Source organism: Helicoverpa zea, chromosome 18 (assembly GCF_022581195.2).
Source record: "Helicoverpa zea isolate HzStark_Cry1AcR chromosome 18, ilHelZeax1.1, whole genome shotgun sequence".
Lineage (NCBI taxonomy): Eukaryota > Metazoa > Arthropoda > Insecta > Lepidoptera > Noctuidae > Helicoverpa > Helicoverpa zea.
Genome location: NC_061469.1, coordinates 4,109,525 through 4,134,168, shown reverse-complemented (window position 1 = coordinate 4,134,168; position 24,644 = coordinate 4,109,525). Strand labels below are relative to the sequence as shown.

Sequence of the window (24,644 nt, the reverse complement as noted above, 5' to 3'; positions counted from 1 at the left end):
AATTTTATCAAATTAGTGTATTGTCATCGGTCCTCAATAAATCTACAAAGTTTGAACGAAATCTGGCCGTTTAAAGTGGGTCAAAATCGCACCCAAAGAAGTCGGTTACAAACAAACATACAAACCTACAAACATACAAACATACAGGTGAAGCTAATAAAAAGCGTGTAAAAAGCGACTTTGTTTTATACTATGTAGTGATGTACGAGGCGATCAAAATGTCGGCCGACTAAAAGTTTCCAGTGTGCCCACTTGAAGAAAGTTGTGATTCAAAGGGGAATTTATTTTTAATGGCGCATACTTAGGCTTAATGTGGTCTATGTTAGTAGAGTATTGCATGCACAGTCGCGATTTTTATGGACATATTTTTTTAAAATAAAAATACTTGGAATATATGCTGCATGTTCTTTTATAAAGCTGTTTGCTTATTAACTCGTTTATTTATATTTTTCCTAAGAATTGGTAAATTGACATGTAAATTGTTAGAAACGAAAGCGAAATTGGTACTTAAAGTGTGATTATTTTTGACTTTAATTGGTTTAATTAGTTGTGATTGCAAAGTAGCCATTAATGTTTATTCAAGGCTGTCACAAAACCTAGGACGTGTTATTAGAGTTTGCAATCAGGAATTTATCGGTAAATGGGCGTAGTCTATATTTAAGTCCGGTTAATGATAAAAAGCAAGTACGCGTGTGTTATTGTTACAATTAACTTTGTCCAGCAGGTATGGGAAATATTCCTCCTATGCAAAATATGACAATAACTGTAGTATAAATGAAGATTTTATGTTTGTTCAGGACTCACTGTTTTACTTTAAACACAAAGTTGCAAAAAAACCAGCTCAGTTTCAAAATAAATTATTTCTAACAAAACTTGTTTCCTAAAAAATATTCTCCTTGAACTCATGCGTTCTAATTAATAAACTGAATACGTAAACAAAGCCTAATTAAAAGGCTACTTGCTTCCATTGTCTGAGATTATCATGTTAATGAGAATCGTGAGACGTTATGATGTAAATCTTATATCCATGAAGTCTTATAAATCCTTGTTTGAAGAAAATTTAGTGCTGTATATGGAGTACAATAGAGTGTAGAGAAATAGGGTCAGTTGTGACATCATTGTAGATGTAACAGGATATGAAATAGTATTTTTTAGATTTTGCACCCAGAGCAATAAATACTTAGGTAAATGTTTTTTTAGGCATATTCCAATGTATTTTTTTCAGTGATAGATTGTATTTCTTATCGGCTTATGTTCAGGTGTTTTCCAAAGCATGCAATAATAATTCAAAAAGCCTACGTTTGCTTTAAGACAGGTGACAAAGAGTTCACAGCTTATGCATTTTTTAAACATGATACGACAATTTTGCATTCGGCGTGTGTAATTTTTTTGCACGTCATGTCAGTGTAATGTTGATATTTTTATTTTTATGTTTAATAGTCAAATATGTAAAATCGATTGTTATTTAGTTAAACTGCGGATTGTAAATTAGCATAATTTATATGGATGTCACGTCAGAATTCGATCTCTAATCGCAAACAGTGGATAGACAGATTTCAGAAATCTATAATCTATATCTACCGTAAGTTCGATTCCCAAAAAATATAAAATCAATTGAAGTATTTTTTCCGGCAACTAATTAAAAATAATTTTCAATAAACTCATTACAAATAAACGATATTTTAATCAATCATTTTGGCAATTCCCGAAACAGTTTTAATTATTACACAATAATTGTTTTGTCGAAAACGTCTATTAATTGAGGGCAAAAAGTCAATCAAAATAATAAAATTGGTCAGCTGTTCTACTTCCCACGTACGCCATATAAATTAAAGAAGAAAATAATGATTAATTACTACAAAGCGATGATTGGGCAACTTTGTTTTTGTTTGGTACTAGCCGTTTTCCCGCGGTTTCCCTCGCGTCTCGTCGTCACTACTGCACGTACCAGGGTAAAATTAAGCCTATGTTAGTCGGGAAGAAGAGTGTAGCTTTTCAACAGTGAAAGAATCTTTCAAATCGGTTCATTAGTTTCGTAGCCTCCAGGTTACAAACAGACAAAAAAAAAATTCCCCTTTATAATATTTGTATAGAAAAGCTAATTTTCTTGGCAATATTTTTTTTCGGTAATGGATCCTTATCTACTTTACAGTTTACAGGCCTTCTAAAGTAGTATCTACTAAAGTGCTTTCAGAAGAAATAAAAATAGAAAAAAAGGTTTCTTAAAAGTAATTCTGAACTAATAGATGCAGAACACTCAATGACACTTTTAAAAGAAATTAGCGCGCTTTTCATTAAAAGTTATTTAAAGAAAGCGTTTTATGTAGTTTTTCTTCCAAGTATCTTCGCAGTAATATACCTAATAGAAATATATTTATTTTAAGATATGGACGCGCTATTCGTACCTACTTATTATTGAATATAGGTCGTTGCAAATTGACATGAGCATAAAATGAACACACTGGGAGGTAACATTCTTGTATACAGGCTGTAGCTAAATAGTTCCGTAAAATGATACAATATTTTCATCTTTATTATTTTTATATTTCTTTTGGTTAAGGAAAATTGTACGTATTGAGAAACATAGTTTGCCGAAAGACATCGTAGAAGGGAAAAAAACATTTTTGTGTACAAAATTGAGATAATAATGCAATCAATCAAAGTCGGTTGAGAGGGAAACGAAACATTTTGTATTTAATATGAATGATAGTTTTCCCATTTCGTGTCTTTCCTTGTTTGGCAAACTGAAAATAGTTTTATGTTGTACTCAAGTTAGAAAAAAATCAAAAACATTATCTTTCGCAACTTCTTTCTTTTCAAAAACTAAACCACTTATTTAATATTAAGAAACGGGCTTAAGCTGAAATGTATGTTGTGTCTATTGCTTTTAAAGCAAACCCTGAGCTATCACTGTTTTTACTTCGTTAGTTTATAGTTAGGACAAAAGTAAAGAAAATATGACAAACTATTAAATAAAAAGTATGTGCTACTTTTAAACAATTCGCTCCAACTTAGCTATACTTACTTGTAAATAAACTCGTAATGATTTCAAACCACATGCGTTTCCCACACTTGTCATGTATGGTCTATCTATTGTAACACCATAAGCTATAGAATGCATTCGTTTACAATATCTATTAATAATTTCTATCGATCGGCAGTTCTAAGGTAGCATACTAACATAGACACGTGTCTTTTCTCATGTTCGCGTTCGTGTCAATATTTCATTCGCGTTGAAAGTTTGCCAATGTAAACCGTTTTAATTATGTTATTTTTTCATACTTTTGGCAGTTGCAGTATTGGAAGATAGGTTTTGTTTATTAAAATATAGAAAAAATAAATAGTCTGTTCGTTGATTTTAGCAAAAAAATATCTATCTATGGATTTTTTTTTACCTTTGAAAATAAAACTCATTTTTTTCAAATACTTTGTTTAAATTTTTACAACTAAATAAAGGCACGTTTTTCCATTTTTCCGAGGCTACATCTGTGATTGAAAAAAATATTGAAATAGTGATACAATCTGAAAAAAATATTTTTATTTCAACTGTGATACCTACCAGTTTTTTTGTGCTCTTTTTCATACCAAACGTATGAAACCGTCCTTTTTCACTTTTAGCGTTTTGTCGATTTGTATGTACATAGTTTAAATTATTTTTTCTTTAAAATACAGTGTTATTTTCGTTGAATATTCAAAAGAGCAGCTCTCTATGATGGCCGTCAACTGTATTTCAGTTTTCAAAATACTCAACTAATAGACCACTAAGTACGTAATAGCACGAAGCGACATCCTACATGTAATAAAAAAAATCAATTCAATGGAAATCCTAAACATACTTGCTTATTTATTAGAGTTCTTTCCCGATTTGTACAAAAAACGGCGTCAATAGTGTCAAAAGTCCATACATCTTATAATGGACCCTAAAAGTATTGGGGTGTGAAAATGTGTATAGGAAAAAATATTTTTATCTATAGATTTTTCTTCCAAAGAAATAACGTAGGAAAAATATATAAAATTGAGAGTTTTTCCATTTTCCTTAAGGTGCTATTTGGAACCGTGCTGCGACTACATAAAATCGATCGACAGCTGAAGGCAACTGCACATTACATGAACCATACATACAATTTAAATCTGGTTTTGCAGTTGCAGTTGGCAGCTCGGTTCCAAATGTCACTTTTATAGAAGTCTAAAATCAGACATCACATTTTGAACAAAAAAGTGTTATCGAAACTAATGAATTTAAATACCAATTTGATTTTATTTCAATTTAAACAAATTCAAACTAAAATACTTTTAAAATAAATCATTGATTACTATTTTTCTGTCATTCTACAGTCCCATTTGGTCGTCAACACCAATTCCACTGTCTCATTCATATTTTCATTTTGTATTCAGAATCTCACCCTCGAGTCATTTGTCATTGGTGTCGACACTTTCTTTGTCGACAAGGCGTCAATCACCGCTCCGGTCAGCTCGTCGAGTGATCACGAAGATAGATAATGATGAGAAAAGTGTGGACCAGATTGCTAAAGTTAGTTTAAAATGTAAAAGGGATAGGCTAAGGGGATTGAATAAGTTATCTATGAATGTTTAAGACGAAGAACCGCTAAACAAATAAGAGCTAATCATAACTTCGATATATGTATGTAATGGTATTGGGTTCGATTATATGACGGAGATTGTTTTTAAGCGACTTCCCAAAGACGGTTTCCAATTAGGATGTTTGTATTTTTAAAGATTTATCGATATTCTTACTTTCATCTTACAAAACACTTTGGGTTTTGCAATCCTCAGTGTATTTGTGGTCTATGTAGAAAGTTTATAAGAAAACACTCTTTTCTTTGTTTCATTTTTTTCTCTATGATAAATATTCCTGCAGAAGCACATTCGTTGTAATAAGCACAACTATGATTCATTAAATATGTATATTTTTCTTTTTATTGCCGTGTCAGCGTGGAATAAATTATAAAGTAAATAATACCTTTGCCAGGCCTTACTTTTTTTGTCTAAAAGTAAAGCCTTGAAGTCACGTAAGTTACATAGTTGAGCTCAAATAATCAGGTTTAAACAATAATTGTTTGCTTTCCATTGCATGTCGGCACGTCCATTTTATATTGACACCTGTGATGCATGCTTAACTTACTTTGTAAAGCTTTGTATACAGTAGGTACGAAAGTTTATATACCGATATCAATGACTATTGAAATAGACTGGATTTGGATAAGACATGTTTCAACACTTGACGCTCGATTTCAGTTTCGTATTCTTAAACCAATTTATTATATTTCCCGAGTAAGTTTAATTTATTTATATTTGTTTGTAATTTTTACATGTTTTAGAGATTTTTTGAGATGTTTTTCATATCTATTTATTTCATCGTTGAAACAGTCTTTATTTACAAAAGAAATCTATGATGAATGATAAATGAGGAAAGAGCTAGGGAGAGGATAAATAGTTTGTCATTTTTATCGTCCCATTCAAAATGTCAAATGTAAGTACTTGACCTTTTGTCCAGGGGCCCGATTCTCCTAAGTTAATAATGTCAAAATCGAATAGAAATCGAATCGCAATATGATCGCAATAGCAGTTTTAACCATATCGGGCATTCTGCTACTAATAAAAGACCAATCGTATTCGATTGACATTTGATAGGTGTGCGATTGGTCTGCTATTTTGGTGATTTTGGTCTGTACGGTAGTTTGCTGTACAATCATTTTGCAATCGTAAATCATTTGCAGACAAAATGATTCATTATTGAATGACAGAAAAGTATAAAAACGTTTATTTCTAAGAAAAATAGCGGAATGCCACATACGCTTCAATCGTAATCGAGTCGGGATTGGATCTCAGTCGAATCGAGTCGAACGTGAATCGAATGGCGCTTAAGTAAAATTAGGAGAATCGGGCCCCAGGATTTCAAGCTTGTACTTCAATTGACACTCAAGTATAGTTTACTCAAAATTCGGTTGGAATTGTAAGTTACTTTCGATCATTTTAAATATATAGCTTAAATATATTTAAATATATTTTTTATTAAATATAAATATTTTTTTACCGAATTTGCATTATAGATGTTGCAACATTGTACCTACACGTTGCTTTTAGTGATACATGTAAGTATCTAACATTTATAAGTACGATTCAAACTAATGAACATCAGCATTTCCACTGGCATCCCCAAAATAAAAATTCATTTCATAAATGTACTTTCATACTCATAGACAGAATGTACCAATCTAACCTTGCGCAAAATACTGGTCACATAAATGTCTATCCTTTAGATATTTTAACCCTTACAAAACCTACCTGAGTACTTTACAAGCGGCCCAAAGTATTCGAACATTTCAACCACTTATTTCGTCCCACATTGTCTAGCAGCACTTTTACACTAACGGATTTTGCGCTTATATTTTCCACAGCAAATGTAGCAATCTACAAGGCCTACTACATGAACAAATGATGACACTCTTGAAACCGAGCGAAATGTATGGCGTATAAAATGGAGCGTATACGCAAGACAAAATACACTAGTATGAACTGACAGAAAGAGCGCTCACAAAATTAGCGGATTACCGGATTTTTCGCTCTTTTGTCGCGCATATACAGGTGATAACTTTACAGATAAAAACAAATGACAACTACCATCGAACGATGACGCCCGAACACACGCGTAAACGGGGCCGATTTTTATGCAGCTCGAAACAACCTAAACGTGCGGCGTAATTCACTAGTGCGAAAGCACTCTAAAGGGGTACGTATCAAGATATGCTGGTTATTTCAAGAAATGTTTGAAGCATGTTGGCATTTTGCTGTAAAATTCTTTGTAACTGGCAACTGGCTGGAATATGATCGATTTTAAATGGACGTAATTTTATTTAATGACTGAAACAACGGCCGGCGGTCCGTGGAATGCTTGGTATGATTTTTATTAAGCGATTCTAATTACATTATGTAGTTGAAGTATATGATAAGGAAGACTATAAAAATATAATTTTTTAGCCATTTATTTTAACAAAAAAATAAAGAAATTATGTTTGTTCAAAATGGGATATTTCTTATTTTCTTATGAATGTTTACGATTTCTGAAATCAGGCCATTATTTAGACCTTTTTAAAGCAATATCGTAAGTTTAAGTAGACGAACCTAGAATACCTAATTTTAGACCCTCATTACGGACGGCTTAACCGATTTTATAAGAGATATAAGTAGAGGAATATTTACAGAGTATTTTGGTTTACTTGTATTCCTTTAGAGAACTTGTTTCATTAAAATATCATTTATTAGTGTGTCCTGCGTTAAGCTGTTTTTTTTTAAATCTTTACTTATAATATACTTAAATGCAAAAGTACTATACTTACATTACTTTAGTCAATTTCAATTTTTTTATTTCAAAATACCTAATGAGTTTCAGACTGAGAAAGAATATTATTACATTCTTGAAATTATATTTCTGGAACGTTCCTAATACATACATGAAATATGCGTGTTTAATTATGTCGTAGAATAAATTAAGACTTTCCTTGGCGAAGATTTCAATCACGATGTGACTGTCAAAATGTTTCTTACGTAAATATTTTAATAATCCTCGCATATATTAAATCGTGTATTTTCATAAGGCGCTTAGGTATTTATAAATAGTGTTATACCCATGTTATTACTAGCTTCCGCCAGTGGTTTACCCACGTCCCGTGAGCCCAAGAAACTACTCTTTGCACTTGGATAAAACCCAGGGAAAAGTGGTAGTAAAAAGCTGTTATTTTTCAAAAGTCTATAGTAATACGAGATGCTATATATTTGATCGGTGCTATACCTATTTTTTACGTTGGGTTGAAAGGACTGGTTGAAGGTTTTAAAATGAGAACTTTTTGTTACTCCTTTTCCCTATAATCTTGAATTGTGTGTATGTTCATTTTTTTTTACAATTAGGTAACTTATACAGCGGATCACATAAAAATGTTTAGAAAATGCCAAAGAAAACGAAAGAATATAATCTTTAATTTATATTGAAATCACGAAGTTCAGTTTTGATGAATTTTCTTACGCATCCTAAGCTGTTTCACGTTGGAAGAATATAAATTAGACTCACGTAAAGACTTATGTCCTTTCCAAGGTTATCATAGTCAAGGTAGCGATTTAACCATAAAATCGAAAGTAAAAGATTTCAGCTCAATTCAGTGGTTTCAGGTACTGTAAAAACGCTAAAAACACACTTGAGATTATATTTCGTTTGACTTTAAAATAATATGTCTGCACGCATATGAACGCTTAAAAAGTTGCATCTATATTTTGCGAACCAGCGTGTCTTCAACTTATTCACCACGTTCCTCTTATTTTCTTCCCTAATTAATTAAATTAATTACAACTGCATTGTAAGTTTCCCAGACAATTGAATTAGTTAGTTGAGACGGGAGGCGCATAGCATGGTCCCTATTTATTTTAAAGTAGGTACGGAGAATCTTCAGTAAAGCGAATTTCATCAGTTTGAAAATTAAACCCCGGACCTTCGGTTGGACCCTGGTTCATCTTTCTCAATTTATTGTTGAAGAGTAAAAAATATCCTATCTAAATAAATCTTTACTAATTGAAGCACATATCTACGCGTTGGGTTTTCACGGTGGGCAGTTATTTTTTATTTTTTGTGAAATCTGTCTATTTTGCTAGTAAACAAAATTGAGAAAAGAAATAGGAAGCATTACACAAAGAAGTGCATTGACAGTCCTCTCTTCGTGCTTCAAGCAGTGTCATAAAAAATATATTTAAGAATGTCAAGCATAACGATTAGTATCTTCAGTATTTCATTTAGAAGCACATATTCCAAGAATTAGTCTTCCTAGTAAACATTACTGATGGACTGAGGTCAAACATTACTGAGGTCCTCTATCATAACAGTAGGTCCGGGGCGAGAGGGAATGGGATGCCGTCGCCTCCTTCTGCGAAGCGGTCATGCTCGAGAAGGAGAAGGCGGAACGCCAGAGAGTGCGCACCTCTCATCCCGGCCGCCGCGCTGGGCCAGGAAGACACCACGGGCGCCGGGTGTCGCGAGATGACTCCCCCCGGCCATCGTAGGCTTGGGTCTGTGGGCGGTGAGTTCGGGTGGCTCATCGTCCCTCTGTCTACTTAGACGACAGACCCGTGTCGACGGCGCGCGTTGTTCCATGCGCTCCTCAAAGAGATATCAGCAACCCCAGCGGGGCCCAGTAAGGCCAAGGCCTGCCGGGGCTGCGGGTTGTTCGAAAGAGGTACCACGGCCCGGGTACGTAAAAGGCCTATGACGGAACACGACGGTTTTTAGTCAGTAAGAGTCTGACACTCCCTCACCGCTGCTAACCTACAGCGGGAGGGGACATTTGATGATTTTTGACGTCCTTAAAAAAAAATATATATTCACTCAACACAAGTATATAAGACAGTATATTTAGCAAGGCGCCGGACATTCGGGCCACAAGAGTGAGGATGCATGTCACGTACAGAGGAAATTATGCTATTTGTTACTGCAAGGAGTCGTTTTAACTATATTAATTGTTTTATGCCAAGTAACAGTGGGCAGGTTAAGGTAAAAATTGAAGAAAAAAATGTGATTACAGTGTTAGAAGAGTTTATATTTTTTTACGTCGCTGAAAATCTTATTGATTCGTTTTCTACAAAGTAAACATAAGCTGAATTTACAAATTGTTAAAATCGCAGTTTATAGTGAAAATAAAATGCCATTTATGTATATGGTAGATTGAAACACCATTTTTTTTTTTGACAAATATACATGATACAGGCTGGAAAATGCATATTAATTTGAAAAAATAAAAATGCTTTTGCAGAATTTTGAATTTGGAATGTTTTTTGTTTTGTTAAATAATGTAAAAAGGTTCAATTACCATATGCTAAAAGTTTTAAATATGTTTTCAAGCTGTTTAATATAAAAGTGAAATCAAATACTTTCAGTAGATTCAAATTAATGTAGAAAATTTAATGAAAGGCAATTGGATTATATTGGAACAGTAAAAGGTTAAACAATTTTAATAAAGTAAATAGTAATTATTTTTAGTACTTTGAATACAATTCGTAATTTAAAAAAAGTCGTGGTGGCCTAGTGGGTAAAGGACCAACCTCTCAAGTATGAGGGCGAGGGTTCGATCCCAGGTCAGGCAAGTACCAATGCAACTTTTCTGCTGTGTTTCGGATGGCACGTTAAACTGTAGGTCCCGGCTGTCATTGAACATCCTTGGCAGTCGTTACGGGTAGTCAGAAGCCAGTAAGTCTGACACCAGTCTAACCAAGGGGTATCGGGTTGCCCGGGTAACTGGGTTGAGGAGGTCAGATAGGCAGTCGCTTCTTGTAAAGCACTGGTACTCAGCTGAATCCGGTTAGACTGGAAGCCGACCCCAACATGATTGGGAAAAGGCTCGGAGGATGGAATACAATTCGTAATTGGGTTTTCAATAGAACGAAAACATATTAACCTGTAATGTTTTAATTTTGGATCATGGCAACTTATAAGTATTTCTTGTTTATAAAGTAGGGAGTTGGTTACGATAAAAATTTTATCTTGTACATATGAAAGGTTTTTTATTTATTCTTCTTTTATTTGTCCTATGTATTCTTATGGAGTTATGCCCAATTCGTCATTTTAGTGATTTGGCATCCATAAATAACGTGTCCCAGTTTGTCATTCGATAAAATATTTTATTTTCCTTAGTCTCAATTCGTCATCCATACTTTATTTTGTAAAAAGTACTGTCAACAAGAAAAGCTTTACAAGGTTAGGTTAGGTTTAAATAAATAAATAAATAGTAAGAACAAGAAGTTTAAGAAGATAATTGAACTGAAACGTTCTGTTTATACGAACAAGGTCCAATAAAAAAAAAAACTGCAGTATGTGCAACACAACTGTGAATAGATTCAAATTATTTTTGTTAATTAAATTTGATATTTATTTTCTTGTTTGTGAATTTTTTTATGTATACAATCTCTTTGCTAGTTATGGGCTCCTGGTACTTTGTTACCGGTACAAAAAGTATCGAGTCACATTTTCGGGTTTATCAAATGCCCATGTTGTCTTCACCTGTTTTTTAATGTAAATTTTATTATTTTATTATATTTATATGAGAGCTATTAAAACCTCTTCCTACATCGCAGATTTTCATTTGAAATTTTGACACTTTTATTTCTGACGGTACTCTGCTACGTGAAATTTTATGCGGGTGACGAAACGAAACTCAAAATGTAAATATTAAATTATTTATTTTGCTCGAATGACCAATTGGGATTTGATGTATGGAAAAAATAGTTGGTGACCAATCGGTACTAATGACAAATTGGGAATAACTCTTCTTATGTAGCCTTTAACCACATCATCACTTACATATAATCAAAATATATTCCTTCACAATTACACTTAAGTACCCATTATTTTTATACGATATTTTCAAACAACAATTTACTTACAACTTTGATTTACAGCCGGAAAAGTCTAGAACTAATGGTATTCCGACCAATTGTAGGGCAGAAACGCGTCTAGCACACGTGCCTTCGAAAGCCCCCTTATCAGATCGTTGGGGGAACTGTGGATCCCCCAAACTGGGTTAATGAAGGACTTTTATGCCCTTTTTTCGTAAATACTGAGACGCGGAACGCGCCCCGAGCCTCTCAGTCGTGTTTTTGATACCTTGTCTCGAAAAATTGATTTTTCGGTTGACATTACGCTTGTGCGAAAACTGTAGAAATAGTGCTACACTCCTACACCATCCACAATTACGGAATAAGTGTTTCTTGTGCCTGTAAACTGTTAAAAGTGAAATATTAACTAAATAACAAAATCTCTAAAAGTGCCGCATCATAGTGCTAAATCCTTCGACCGCAAGGAATACTCACGGTTGTGCATTCAACATAACGGCTAAATTCCTGCGACTGCGCAACTATCACAATACTACCAACCTAATCACATAGTAGTAGGTGAAAGCGTTCCAGCGACAAATAAAGTTCGGATACGTACATTGCGTCTCCACGCAACTAGTGGCGCCACCCCAGGATATTTTAAGAACTAATCCACAACCTAATCTTACTTTAGTAGGTGAAAGCGTTCCAGCGACAAACAAATATTGGATACGTAACATTGCGTCTCCACGCAACTAGTGGCGCCACCCCAGGCTGTTTTAAGAACTAATCCTCAACCTAATCTTATTTTATTAGGTGAAAGCGTTCCAGCGACAAACAAAGTTTCGGATCCGTTACATTGCGTCTCCACGCAACTAGTGGCGCCACCCCAGGCTGTTCGTAGAACTAATACGCAAATTGTTTACTAATATATGAAACATGGCTAATGTGCAGCGCACCCCACCGAAAACCACGAAATCTCAGAATACGAATCTAAGTCAAAGCCAGACCCAATCAGAACCGGACATCAACTCTGCATTAATGATGAGTGACTACGTCAACACAAATAGGAACAACAAAAGACCTCGCCAGGACAACTCACCTCGAAGCTCGCAAGAATCCCACATTAATCCAGAGCAGCGGAAAGACAACCAAAGCGATACTATCACCAAATTGCTACGCGACCAAACAGAAATTATTTCTAAATTATCTACAGACATAGGAGAAATAAAAACTCAAAATTCACAAATACATTCATCTAACGTGGAATTACGTAAATCCAACGAGGAGATAGTGAAATCGATGGTGTTTATAAATAAACAATTTGAAGACCTTAAAAAAGAGGTCGAAGACCTTAGGAAGGAGAGGCAAGAACAAAAGCAATACATAGAACAGTTAGAAAGCAAAGTACTTGATCTCCAGTATAAATCTAGATCATCTGGTATCGAAATCCGAAATATCCCACTATTAAGCAAGGAATCCAGTGCCAGTCTCCTAAATACAGTATGCAGTATTGGTGAAACTGTTGGAATAGATATATCGGAAACTGAGGTGCGGGATATATACCGCATTCCCGGGAAACCCTCTGCCCATGACACCATACGCCCCATCATAGCGGAATTTTCTTCAGTTCAGAAAAAGGAAGTCTTTGTATCTGCTGTTCGGTCGTTTAACAAGAATAAAAATAAAGATGAGAAATTAAACACCTCGATCATCGGTATTCCAGGAGAGAGTCAACCAGTATACGTCGCGGAACAACTTCCTCCAAACACCAAGAAGCTCTTCTACATGGCTAGAAATTTTGCCAAAAATAATGCATACAAATATTGCTGGATCTCTAATGGCAACATCTTCCTGCGTAAACTGGAAGGTGACAAACAAATACTAATTCGTACAGAAAAATGTTTAAATGATGTCAAGAATTTACAGATCTGACTATTAGATTTAGTTATTACTACTGTTACGTTAACCCTAAAATATAATATTACCATTTTAATTAACTCACACACACATACTCTTGCAGACATCAAATTCGCTCCAGAGCTTGCCAAAAACAACACACATATTGACAAAAGCCACCCATACTTAATTATTCAACAGGTATTGTTATCACTTATACAACAAATAATCACTAGTCTTCTCCGTTTCTCTCACTTCGTCCGCGCAACCCTCTTATTCTACTCACATAATCTAGCCATATATAGGAATATACGTTACATTTAAATGGCTGCAATAAACAATATAAATACAGAACTGGACTCGCTTAACGTAGGCAACTCACATACCTGTAGTCCTGAAGACTGTTTGACATATATAAACAACTTAGATAGTAATGTAAAGCTCTTACACTTAAATATACGCAGCATAAATAAAAATTTTGATCAGCTACAAGCACTGTTACAACTCACTGAAATGTACTTTGATGTCATAATCCTTACTGAATGTTGGCTCAGCAAGGTTACAAATGTCCCTGTGCTACAGGGATTTCAATCTTATTCCACCAAAGTAAACTCAAACCAAAATGACGGGATCGTAATCTACATAAAACTAGGTCTTCAAGCGACTGTGTGGGAACCTAACTTCTTAGGGGGTAACTGTCTTGTTTGTCAAATAGACAAGCAACAATTTACATTTATAGGGATATACCGCTCCCCATCGTATTCTTCGAAGGAGTATTTCGATAAGTTTCTAGACAGTTTAAATAGCGTCTACTCCAATATCTCACCGTGTCGAAACATCGCCTTAGTTGGGGATATGAACATAGACATAAGACTTTGTAATAGAAATGATCGGAGTCTCAATTACCTTGTGCTTAATACCTCACACGGACTGCTTCCATCTCATCTCTTCCCGACTCGGCTTGAAAACTGTTTAGATCATGCGTTCGTAAAAACAAACCTACCCGTTATTACTCTGGTCCTAGATTCGCATATTACGGACCACAAACCTGTCCTTGTCACTATTAATAATGCAAATCCTAAGCGTAAATCCGGCTTCCTGTCTTCGACCATAGATTACGATGCTGTCAAATTGCAGATTGATAACACTGATTTTTCAATCATACACAAAATAGTTGACCCAAATACAGCGCTGAATACTTTTATATCAATGGTAACGTCTGCTATTACCGTACACACAAAAACTACTCAAATCCCTCGGAAATTAAGAACTATCAAGCCCTGGATAACACCAGGACTTCTGAAGTGCATCAAAAATCGTGACAGATTACACAGTCGCTCAAAAAAAGACCCGCACAATATTATACTTAAGACTACATACACGCGGTATCGTAATTTCTGTAATTCTCTACTTCGGAAACTAAAAATTGCTTACGAAAAAAATGAACTCGAAAAAGCCAGAAACAACCCAAAAGCCCTTTGGAACACTATAAAAAATATTACTAACACAAATAAAGCCATAACAAGCCCTGTTGAACTCCTGAAAATTCACGAAAGCCCCAAATCTTCAATAAATGAGGTGTGCAAATTCTTTACTAATGTAGGAAAAACATTAGCGAATAATATTTTATCACAAAGTCACATAGTGTCTCCTAGCCAGGCACGTACGCATATTGACCATTCCAAATCTTTTTCCCCCATTAACTCGCTTGCACTACTTGAGGTAGACGAGTCTGAAGTCGAATCGCTTATAGTGCAACTGCGCAACGACTGTGCAATCGGCTGGGATGGTATACCTCCCAAGGTGCTAAAACAATGCCGACAGACACTTACACGACCGTTAACTTACATATTTAACGGCTGTCTACGAAACGGTATTTTTCCAGCTGCACTGAAGAAGGCTATCCTTCATCCAATCCACAAAGGTGGGAGCAGAAGCTGTGTCAATAACTATAGACCAATCTCGGTTCTAACCGCACTCTCCAAGGTCTTGGAAAGGATCCTAAGTAGTCGTCTTAAGAAATTCCTGGACAGACATCACATCATATCGGATAATCAGTACGGTTTCCGTACTGGTGTATCAACTGAAGACGCAGTGCTCGATATGACACAGCTGGTCGCCAGGAACCTTGACAATAATATCAAAAGCCTGGGGATCTTTCTCGATCTTTCTAAGGCATTCGACACAGTTTCTGTTCCCTTACTTCTTGCCAAAATGGAACTACTAGGAATTAGAGGAATCGCTCTTCAGATCTTCAAAGACTATCTGAATGAGCGTACCCAAAGAACCAAAATTGACAGGTACCTAAGTGACGAAGAATCCGTATCTTACGGAGTACCCCAGGGAAGCATCTTGGGTCCCATTCTTTTTCAGATTTATGTTAACGACCTTTGTCATATGTCGCTTCCTAATTCCAAGATTTTCGCATATGCTGATGACACGGCGATTATCGTAAGTGGTTCGACTTGGGATGATATTAAAACCAGTGCAGAATCAGCCCTGTCAATGGTGATAAAATGGCTCAAATCAAATCTGCTAACCTTAAATTTTGACAAAACTGCCTACATCCCCTTCCATATCCGCCAAAACTCGGCTCCTCACAAGACCTTCTCCATTACAGCACACACTTGCTTTTCTTTAACTTCCCCCTGCTCCTGTCCATCCCTGACAAGAGCTGATAATATCAAGTATCTTGGGGTGCAAATTGACACGGGTCTACGGTGGGATAAACAAATTAACGCCCTAACAAACCGAATTTTGAGACTGATACACGTATTTAAATCGCTTAGGGAGTCGGCAGATACAGACACCCTTAAAATGGTCTTTTATGCTCTCTGCCAATCAGTAATTGGCTATTGTATTACTGTTTGGGGAGGCGCATCTAAAACCAGTCTGATTAGAGTTGAAAGGGCTCAAAGAGCTATCCTAAAGGTGATGTTACGGAGGCCTTTTCGATATGAAACTACACAACTCTATGCAGACTGTCAAATTCTAACAGTCCGACAACTGTTTGTTCTCCGGACTATTCTCAGAAGACACACAAGTATTTTACCGTCAAATACTAAGACTCGTACCACTATTATATCAGGCGCTCGACATAAAACTTCGTTTGCTAGACACCACTATTACACATTAAGTACACACATCTACAAAAAAGCAAATAAATATCTTAATATTATCGACCTGAACAAACATAACGTAAAAGCTAAGCTTACTGAATGGCTTCTTCTACAAGATTATTCCCAAACGGAGGCACTGCTCACATATATTAACTAACAATATCTTATTAGTAATCACACATACATAACTAACAACCCAAACACACCCACCCACACACCCTCACACACTCTCTCTCACACACACACACACACACATAACACTCACACACAACACGCACAGTCACATAAGGAGCTCTATTTTGTTTATTTAATTTTTTTTTTTTTATTTTTATTTTTTTTTATGTACTCATCTCTTTTTGTTATATCAAAAAAAAAAAAAAAACTCAATTTAATTACATACATTCTGCTGTTTTTCGCTATACAATAAGACGATTAGCTACAATTGTCAACCAATATCAGTTACGCTGTATAAATCTGAATTTGTATAAATGTTCCGCTGAAAACTGCCTCCTAAGATACAGGTGACCCTAGTTTAGGAGGCAGGGTTCTTATATTTTGGTACACAGATTTTCTTCTGATGTTTTGCATAATAAGTGTACTATGTCTCTGCTTAACTCTACAATGATTCTTATTTAGCTAAGGCCGAATCTGTAAACTTTTGAATAAATAAATTTTATTATTATTATACCAAATTTAAATGTAAGCAGGTCATATATTTACAAGCGACATTATTTCTATTCGCGTTCAGCCATTTTTGTTGCACGTAAGTGTAATGTAAAATGTACTGAATTTCAGATGGCATCTATTGCCTTATCAAAAATGGGTTGTGTAAATTTTTAGATAATGTTGATATTTATGGCAATTTTTTTCGCTCCAAAAATCATTACATATCACGGAACACACATTTTTGTTTATTTTCATTCATTTATTATAATATACCTACGTACTATATCCAAACTTACTATCTAAAATTAAACAACGCTGCACACCGGGATTGTACCCAAGAGCCTGACAGCCACGTTGGATGGCAATGCTCAATTTTTAACTTCAAATGGAACACATACAGCAATATTTAGGCTTATAATATAGGGTTTTCGTGTGCCCTAAGATGAAGAGTTATCTAGGTTTTGCGATTTAAGGCCACTTATGGACCAGTCTGTATATAATGAAATCAAAATGACGTAACTACAAAAATCATACAAACTTAAAATACGTCTTCAAAAAGTAAACATTTCTATTGAAATTTCTGTTGAATCAGCGTGTTCAAAACGATCTAATTCTATAGAAGTTGCAACGTCAAGAATAGCTATTTGATTGTAGGGCACGATAATTATAGACTAGGAGCTATTCTTAGCTCTTATACTATCGATTCAGTTTCTAAAGTTCAGTGTCGGATTGCAGAATGCTTGTACTGAAAAGAGAACACAACTTTGAAAATCCTCGAATGACTAAACGAATGACCCCATCGCAGTTCAAAACCGATCAAGAAGCCACAGCGACATTTAAATAGTGCTCCAAATACATCGTAACAAAATAAATGAAACATCTTACTCTTGTCGACGAGGAAGATATTTCAAATGAAGAAAGCTGGAGAACATTTCCTTCTAAGAAAATCTAGAGACGTCCGTATCGTGGGAACGCAAACGTCGAAATGATCGATGAAATATAATTTGTCACAGCTTATCCCCTTGTCTGAAGACGCGATTGAAGACGGAAATTTGTCGTCAGGACGTTTTCATTGATGGTAACACTTAAAATAGAATGAAATATGACATGATTGTACTTTTAAACGGGGAGAACAAAAAGCCTTTAAGACACGAGAGGAACGTGAGCTAAATAATATTTTAAGTAGTCAAATTTCTTAAAAGTTACAACTAAAACAAATACCTAATAGAAACATTCGAAATACCTTGGCAAACAAGTGGCATACATTCTAAAATTTTGGCTCCAATTTCACGACATAAATGTAATTCATACACGATAAGAAAACTGTAGTCCGGAAAGGAAATATAGTATTCAAATTCTATTGCCACTGATACATAGTTGAACAAGTTTAGGAGAATAAGTACTTACCGTCAGGCACATACACGTTCAGAAACAGACAATCCTCAGAGTATTCCTTCTTCCTCTTATCCTCCATTTGAGATTCCAGAAGCTTCATGAACAAATCATCATGTTTCTTCAAAGGGTATTGCACATCTTCCTTCTTAGGGTCACTTTGCATACAGTCCGGTGCAAATATGGTAGCATTCCTCACACCTTCCCACTGAGGCAGAGAAGTATATTCAGGGGGCAAAAACCTTCTGAACTCAATTGGGGGCTGCGCGTAAGGTATTCCAACGTACGCCGCTATTCTTTTCGTCCGGAATCTCGTGATATACATTCCCGATATCGTCCCTTGATTTGCTAAAGTAATTTGCTTAGGCTCCCTCGCCGACAAAACTAGAGTCATTTGCAGCAACAACACTAATAAACGAATCATTTTTATTTGAAAATAGTACACACTTTATTTTACAGTAACTGGCAGCACAGATTTGAATTTGAATTCCATTTTATTTTAAAAAAAGGAACGGCTGTTCGGAGTCGTTAAAATTAAAATGGCGGTCCATTTCGAAATTTGAAATTGTATAAATTGACGGTTATTTTGTCACGTTTTGATTAGTTTCGTTTGATTTTATAACTGGTTGTATTGTGCTAGTATCGGGTGTTCGTGTTCGAAGGTGGTGCGTTACTGTTTCTCGTGCAGACTTCGGGTCGTAAACAGTGGGGTTGTCCGTCGTTATAGCGACGAAGGAACTGGTATTGTGAACTGTGTTTGTTTTAGAATTGGCCTTTGGAATATTTGTTTTCAGTTTTGTAAAATGCTATTGGCGTTTTTGTAAAATGTTTTTGGTGAAATTATATAGTTTGCAAATCGACTTAAGCTTGTATTTATATCTAAACTTTTATGATTCCACAGATAATAAAGGAAAAGATTTTCCACGATTTTATTTAGGCAATTTCAGGACAGTGTCCCAGTTTACAAAACATGTTTTTTTTCTGTTCGCATAAATTGTCAATTTAATTTGGGCCTCGATTGTGTTTGTTTTTGGTTCCAATCTCTGGAACCTCAGGGGATCCGTTTCGGGTTGGAACCTCTCCCAAACGATGGTCCAATAAACTAATCAAAATATACATGCAAATCTGCTTTCTAACTTCGCCTCATACATAAACAAATATGGATTGTTAGAACTATAAAACGTCTGAACCAACTTGGTTGAAATTCAATAAAAAAATTTATAGATTTCTTATTCTGTTGCATAAAGAATGCTGATAAAGCGGAGAACAAATGCAAAAAGGAAGGAAAATATACCTATTATTTGTGTATCTGTTTTTCTGGTTCTTCTTTTAATGGTTGTGATACTTAACTTTGAAGAGAAAAAAGCACTTCCTCTTTAAAGAGAACAAACGTATAAGAAGCATTTTCTTTGTCGCTTATATTATTTACTCCGCTAAGGGGCAATTAGTATATATTTACTTACACAATATTTATTTAGGACCACGTTTTTCCTGTACATGCCTCGATCAGGCTGTAAGCTTGCTGCAAACTTCCGCGACAAATTAATTGCAGAAAAAACATCACTAGTATCTTAAGACATGTACAGGTTGTTGTTATTTTGTTCATTGCAAAAAATTTTTTTTTTGTTTATTTTTTTCAGATTTTTTTTTAGTTTTTTTTTTTTGTGTTTGTCATGTCTAAAGTTTACTTAAGGCAACAAATAACTGGCGGTAAGCTTGCGACGCGACGGATCGCGTGACGACCAGGCAGGAGTCATTGCATTTGGCCACCGTCGGCTTGTTTTCGCCTCATCTCCCCCTATGTGGGTCATTGCGACTTAAATATTGATCGATATTAGTATTTGTGTTATGTTTTATGTTCTGTTTCAGGCTTATGTGATTTTGAAGTGCTGCATGTCTCATTTTGAGTATGGTTTATACTTCGGCCGTTCAGAGAATGCGTTCCTGACACCTATCAGTTAGTCACGACTAGTGATGGGCACAACATAACACTGAGTTCGTTACCGTTCCTTCAAAATGAACCGCCGCATTATTTTAAGATTATTTTCGTTTTAAATTGGCGGAATCATTTGTTTTATATTTTAGTTATTTAAGTGGAAACCAAAAAAAGGTAATATTCATATAATAAAATTGTTTTATTTATTCTTTGTTACAAGTACATTGAATTGAATGTGCGAACAGAATATTAATCAGACTCCGATTTGCTTGAGGAGGTGGTGTCTTCATCATCATCTTCGCCTACATGTATAATTATATTATTATCAATAACAGAATCAATCCTGATATCTCGGTCTAACAAAAGCCGGGTAATCAAATAAAAACAGATCGAAAACACTTGAAAAACGTGGTCTATGCGCACGAAACGACAACGGACGACTGTTTTAGCGTCACAAAATGGCGGCCCATAACGCCATTTGGGGTTACCATTTTTAATCTAAGTATAAAAATGCGGTTTGGTCATAGTTTTATTTTTATATTTCATAAACGTTATAATTAAGTCTTATAGTCCATTATTTTCCAATTCTTAAAAAGAAAATCAAAACGTATTATTTTATATTATAACTGTATAAGAACAGATTACGATACTTGCCTGTTATTTTTAGCACAGCACTACAAAATATAAACCGCTGACATAACCTTGTAATAGCGCAGTATAGATTTAGAAAAATATTGTTTACCAAGTTATTTGACACTCAGTTTGGCACAAAATTATAACATTCATTGATTATTGATATAATAATGTTGTTTTAATGCTCCTCAATTGTTAAAACGGTAAACAACCAGCAAAAATATTTTTATCGTAACTGCAACGCCATTGCAAAGTTACGTCGTCAGTTCAATCGCGACGTGTCAGGAACGCATTCTCTGAATGGCCGAACTATAAATGGTAAGTTCCTCTTCGGAGTGAACGCTACGATATGGGTATCGGATGAAGCCTGATACAACAGGTCATGTGTAAATCATAAATATCAGACAATGTAAATTAAAATTAGAAGGTACAGAAACAAACGATAAAGTTTCTTAAATTGTTCTGTGTTGCTAGGTTACTATGGGTATCGGAGTAATGAACTCTGGTTGTCGTAAGTACAATTGCTTACAGACATTGACTTTACATTATTAGATAAGAAATACACTTCATCACAAAAACAATGATTTCTGTTTATGGGTTATTGTTTATTATGAAAAATAATCTTTGCAACAGGGATTCGAATTAAAATTTTCACCTTTATCAATACTGTAATCTGATTTTCTTTCCTATACAAGACTTACACTTAGTAGTTCTTAGATTTTCCTTTAAAAACTTGAGGTATCAATAGATTACTTAGTTCTAACTTTAGCACAGTTTTTGATCTATATCTCAGAACGGACAAACATTTCAGCAAAGCTGTCATAGTAAATCTTGTCCTACATAAAAAGGCCTATCCAATGATATATATGACATTCCTATTGGTGGGGTATACCAGGTCCCATATATTTGTGCCCATTGTCCTTTCTAATGAGGGTCCCGTGTTCTGTACTGAATCGGAATAAGCTGGGTTAATACGGTTTTTTGGTTTACATATTACTTCAAAGAAGTTATGTGGGTTTTTAAGAAAAAAAACGTATTTTATTTACAAAATTTAGGACATAAAACAATTTTCACTCACAATTACAGACGTGTGAGTCATCATCCTCCGAGCCTTTATTCCAACTATGTTGGGGTCGGCATCCAGTGTAACCAGATTACAGACATGTGAGTGAAAAATCGAAAAAAATGTGGTGGTTAATATTTTTTTATCAATAGGTATTCAAAGGACTGTTCAAGTTGCTTTATCCAAGTCATCATTTGCTTAACCTTATTCCAATACATTGGGGTGCACGCTTTGCCTGTTCCTTATTATACAGGGTAAAAAGAGCCTCTATTTAAGAACAGTTATCCAAGTTTGTAGCTTTAGATTACTCGTTGTGACTGTCAAGGATCATCATCATCTTCCTGCCCTGTTCCCAAGTCATTTGGGGTCGGCGCAACATGTCTTTTTCTTCCATTCCTCTCTGTCAGACGTCATACTTACATCCACTCCCTTCTGCTTCATGTCCTCTTTCAGGCAATTAATCCATCTTTTCCTCGGTCTACCTCTGCCTCTCCATCCTTCCACATTCATACTTAGCACACTCTTTGTAGCATGCGTTTCACACCGTCTCATCACATACCACGACAAACTATCAAGTACTATCAAGGATTCAAGGATCTACACACAAAACGCTCTGCATTTTAATGTCCTTTTTATAGGACATGAAATAATTCTGCCGGACACAGGTGGACTGAGCGTAGTTAAGCCATTGATTGATCGACTTATGCGCCTGTTTTGTATTGAGAATAAATAATTTTATGGGCTTCTCCGTAAAACGTAATGTATTTTGCACATGGGAAAAATATGATGGAATACCTCCCTAATAATGGTCTTCTGGGAACAAAACCACATAAGAGGAAAATATTAATTTCCTACTTTCTTAGTTAACGAAATGGAATATGTTTCAATTGTTACAAGCAAGGAACAACGCAGGTTACCAAATAGGGCAATGGTGATTATCATTCCAGTAAACATTAGTTGCTGTTTTCTGCGGTTTCACCCGCGTCCACTGGGAACCATTTCCCGTAACTGGACAAAATATACTCTACGATTTTCGTGGAAAGTGAAGCTGCCCAACGAACAGAACCGTTTTCAAACCGTTCTAGGGTTTCGGATACTTTTGTGTAGGTACAAATAGAATAAACCGGCCAAGTGCGAGTCGGACTCGCGCACCGAGGGTTCCGTACAAATGATAGTTAAAAAGTGAGTTTCGCGCCAACCGTTCAGTTTAGAACAATCATAGTTATGGTAATTTCGTGAGAGTCAAAATAGTTAATATTTTTTATTTTATAATATAACTAAAATAGTAGGCCAGTACCTTGTAAAAGTTATTTTATTGAAGTTATTTATTTACAACATTTTATAGTCATCATTCAGAAATCTGATTGAAAATAACTAATTATGTCTTAAAGGTCATGGGGCATATCTGACCCGCTTTGTAAAAAGTGGCGGACATGAACCAAAGTAGTTTTAAATCGTGGAGAATGGTATGACGTTTCTTTGAATATAAATATTTTATTAAAATTCCATGGAGACGAATGTCCAGGATCGTTTGAAAAATATAAAAGACAAGCAGTTTCAGAGGATTGTACAGGTTGCAATGCTAGTTTTTATTGTTAAAGACATTTCATAAAGAAGGAAGGTGCCAATCCGGATGACCAGGATCCCTTTCTTTGTTTTATAAAGTCGGCATTATTTTATTTTGTAGCATTTTACAAACAAATCCAACTTCAAACATATAAAAAAGCAACAAGAAAACAAAAGCAAGAAAGAAATTAAAAAGATATTAGGTGCATCGGTCTAGAAGTCGGTGTCTAGAGGATGCATCTATATTTATTTAACCACCGAGATCTAGACCGATGCATATAAACAGTTTTCTTGTTGTTTTAGAAGTTGTTTTTTTTTTTTTGTAAAAAGTTTTTTTTTTATATAATTTTGCGGGAAATATGGTGTTACATTAGATCTTATTATGTGTAAGTTTGTGTACAGAAACATATTTCACCCTTATTACGGGTATGCAAAATACAAATACTTAAAACTAATCGAAAGCTAATATTTAAAACTAAAACAATATATTTAAAATAAGTTAAATTAAAATAGCAACTCTTAAATTACGATAACAAAAGAAGAATATGAACAGTACGGCGTTAAGTGGGCACCAAAACGACATTTACTTTTACTTTTGTTGAGGAACTCTTTAACACTATAAAAACTCTCTTGAATTAGCCACTTTCGTAGGGCTCTACAGAATTTACTGTACGGCAAGTCAGTCAGTTTTATTTTAACTTTTGTGAAAAGTTCTCGTCAATACGAATAATATAAGCCCAAACACGACGTAACTAAAACATACTGTTGAGGAGTTCTCTCGACTTTCTCACGTCTCCATCATCAGATAAGCTCTAAACCTTCACTGTTTGATAGTATCACCAGACATACATCTGAGAATCAAGTTTTAATCCTATGCATGCCTACAATTTCTGATAGTTGCCCTCGATTTCTCAGGATTTCCATCATCAGATCCTGACCTGATGACAATGGAAATAAACGGCGAGTATACTGTTTCACTACAAAGAAATGATTTCTCAAATCC

The 24,644-nt window shown here is 35.1% G+C and overlaps 1 protein-coding gene across 1 annotated transcript in view; it reads right to left on the bottom strand.

Moving 5' to 3' along the window:
• Positions 1-19,034, bottom strand: part of LOC124638649 (carboxylesterase 1E) — a 51,074-nt gene extending 32,040 nt beyond the window's left edge. The window contains exon 1 of the mRNA XM_047175643.1: positions 18,459-19,034. Coding sequence (XP_047031599.1) covers positions 18,459-18,867 — 409 coding nt within the window. The 5' untranslated portion in view covers positions 18,868-19,034. The remainder of the gene's footprint in view (positions 1-18,458) is intronic.
• Between the last annotated feature and the right edge of the window lie 5,610 nt (positions 19,035-24,644).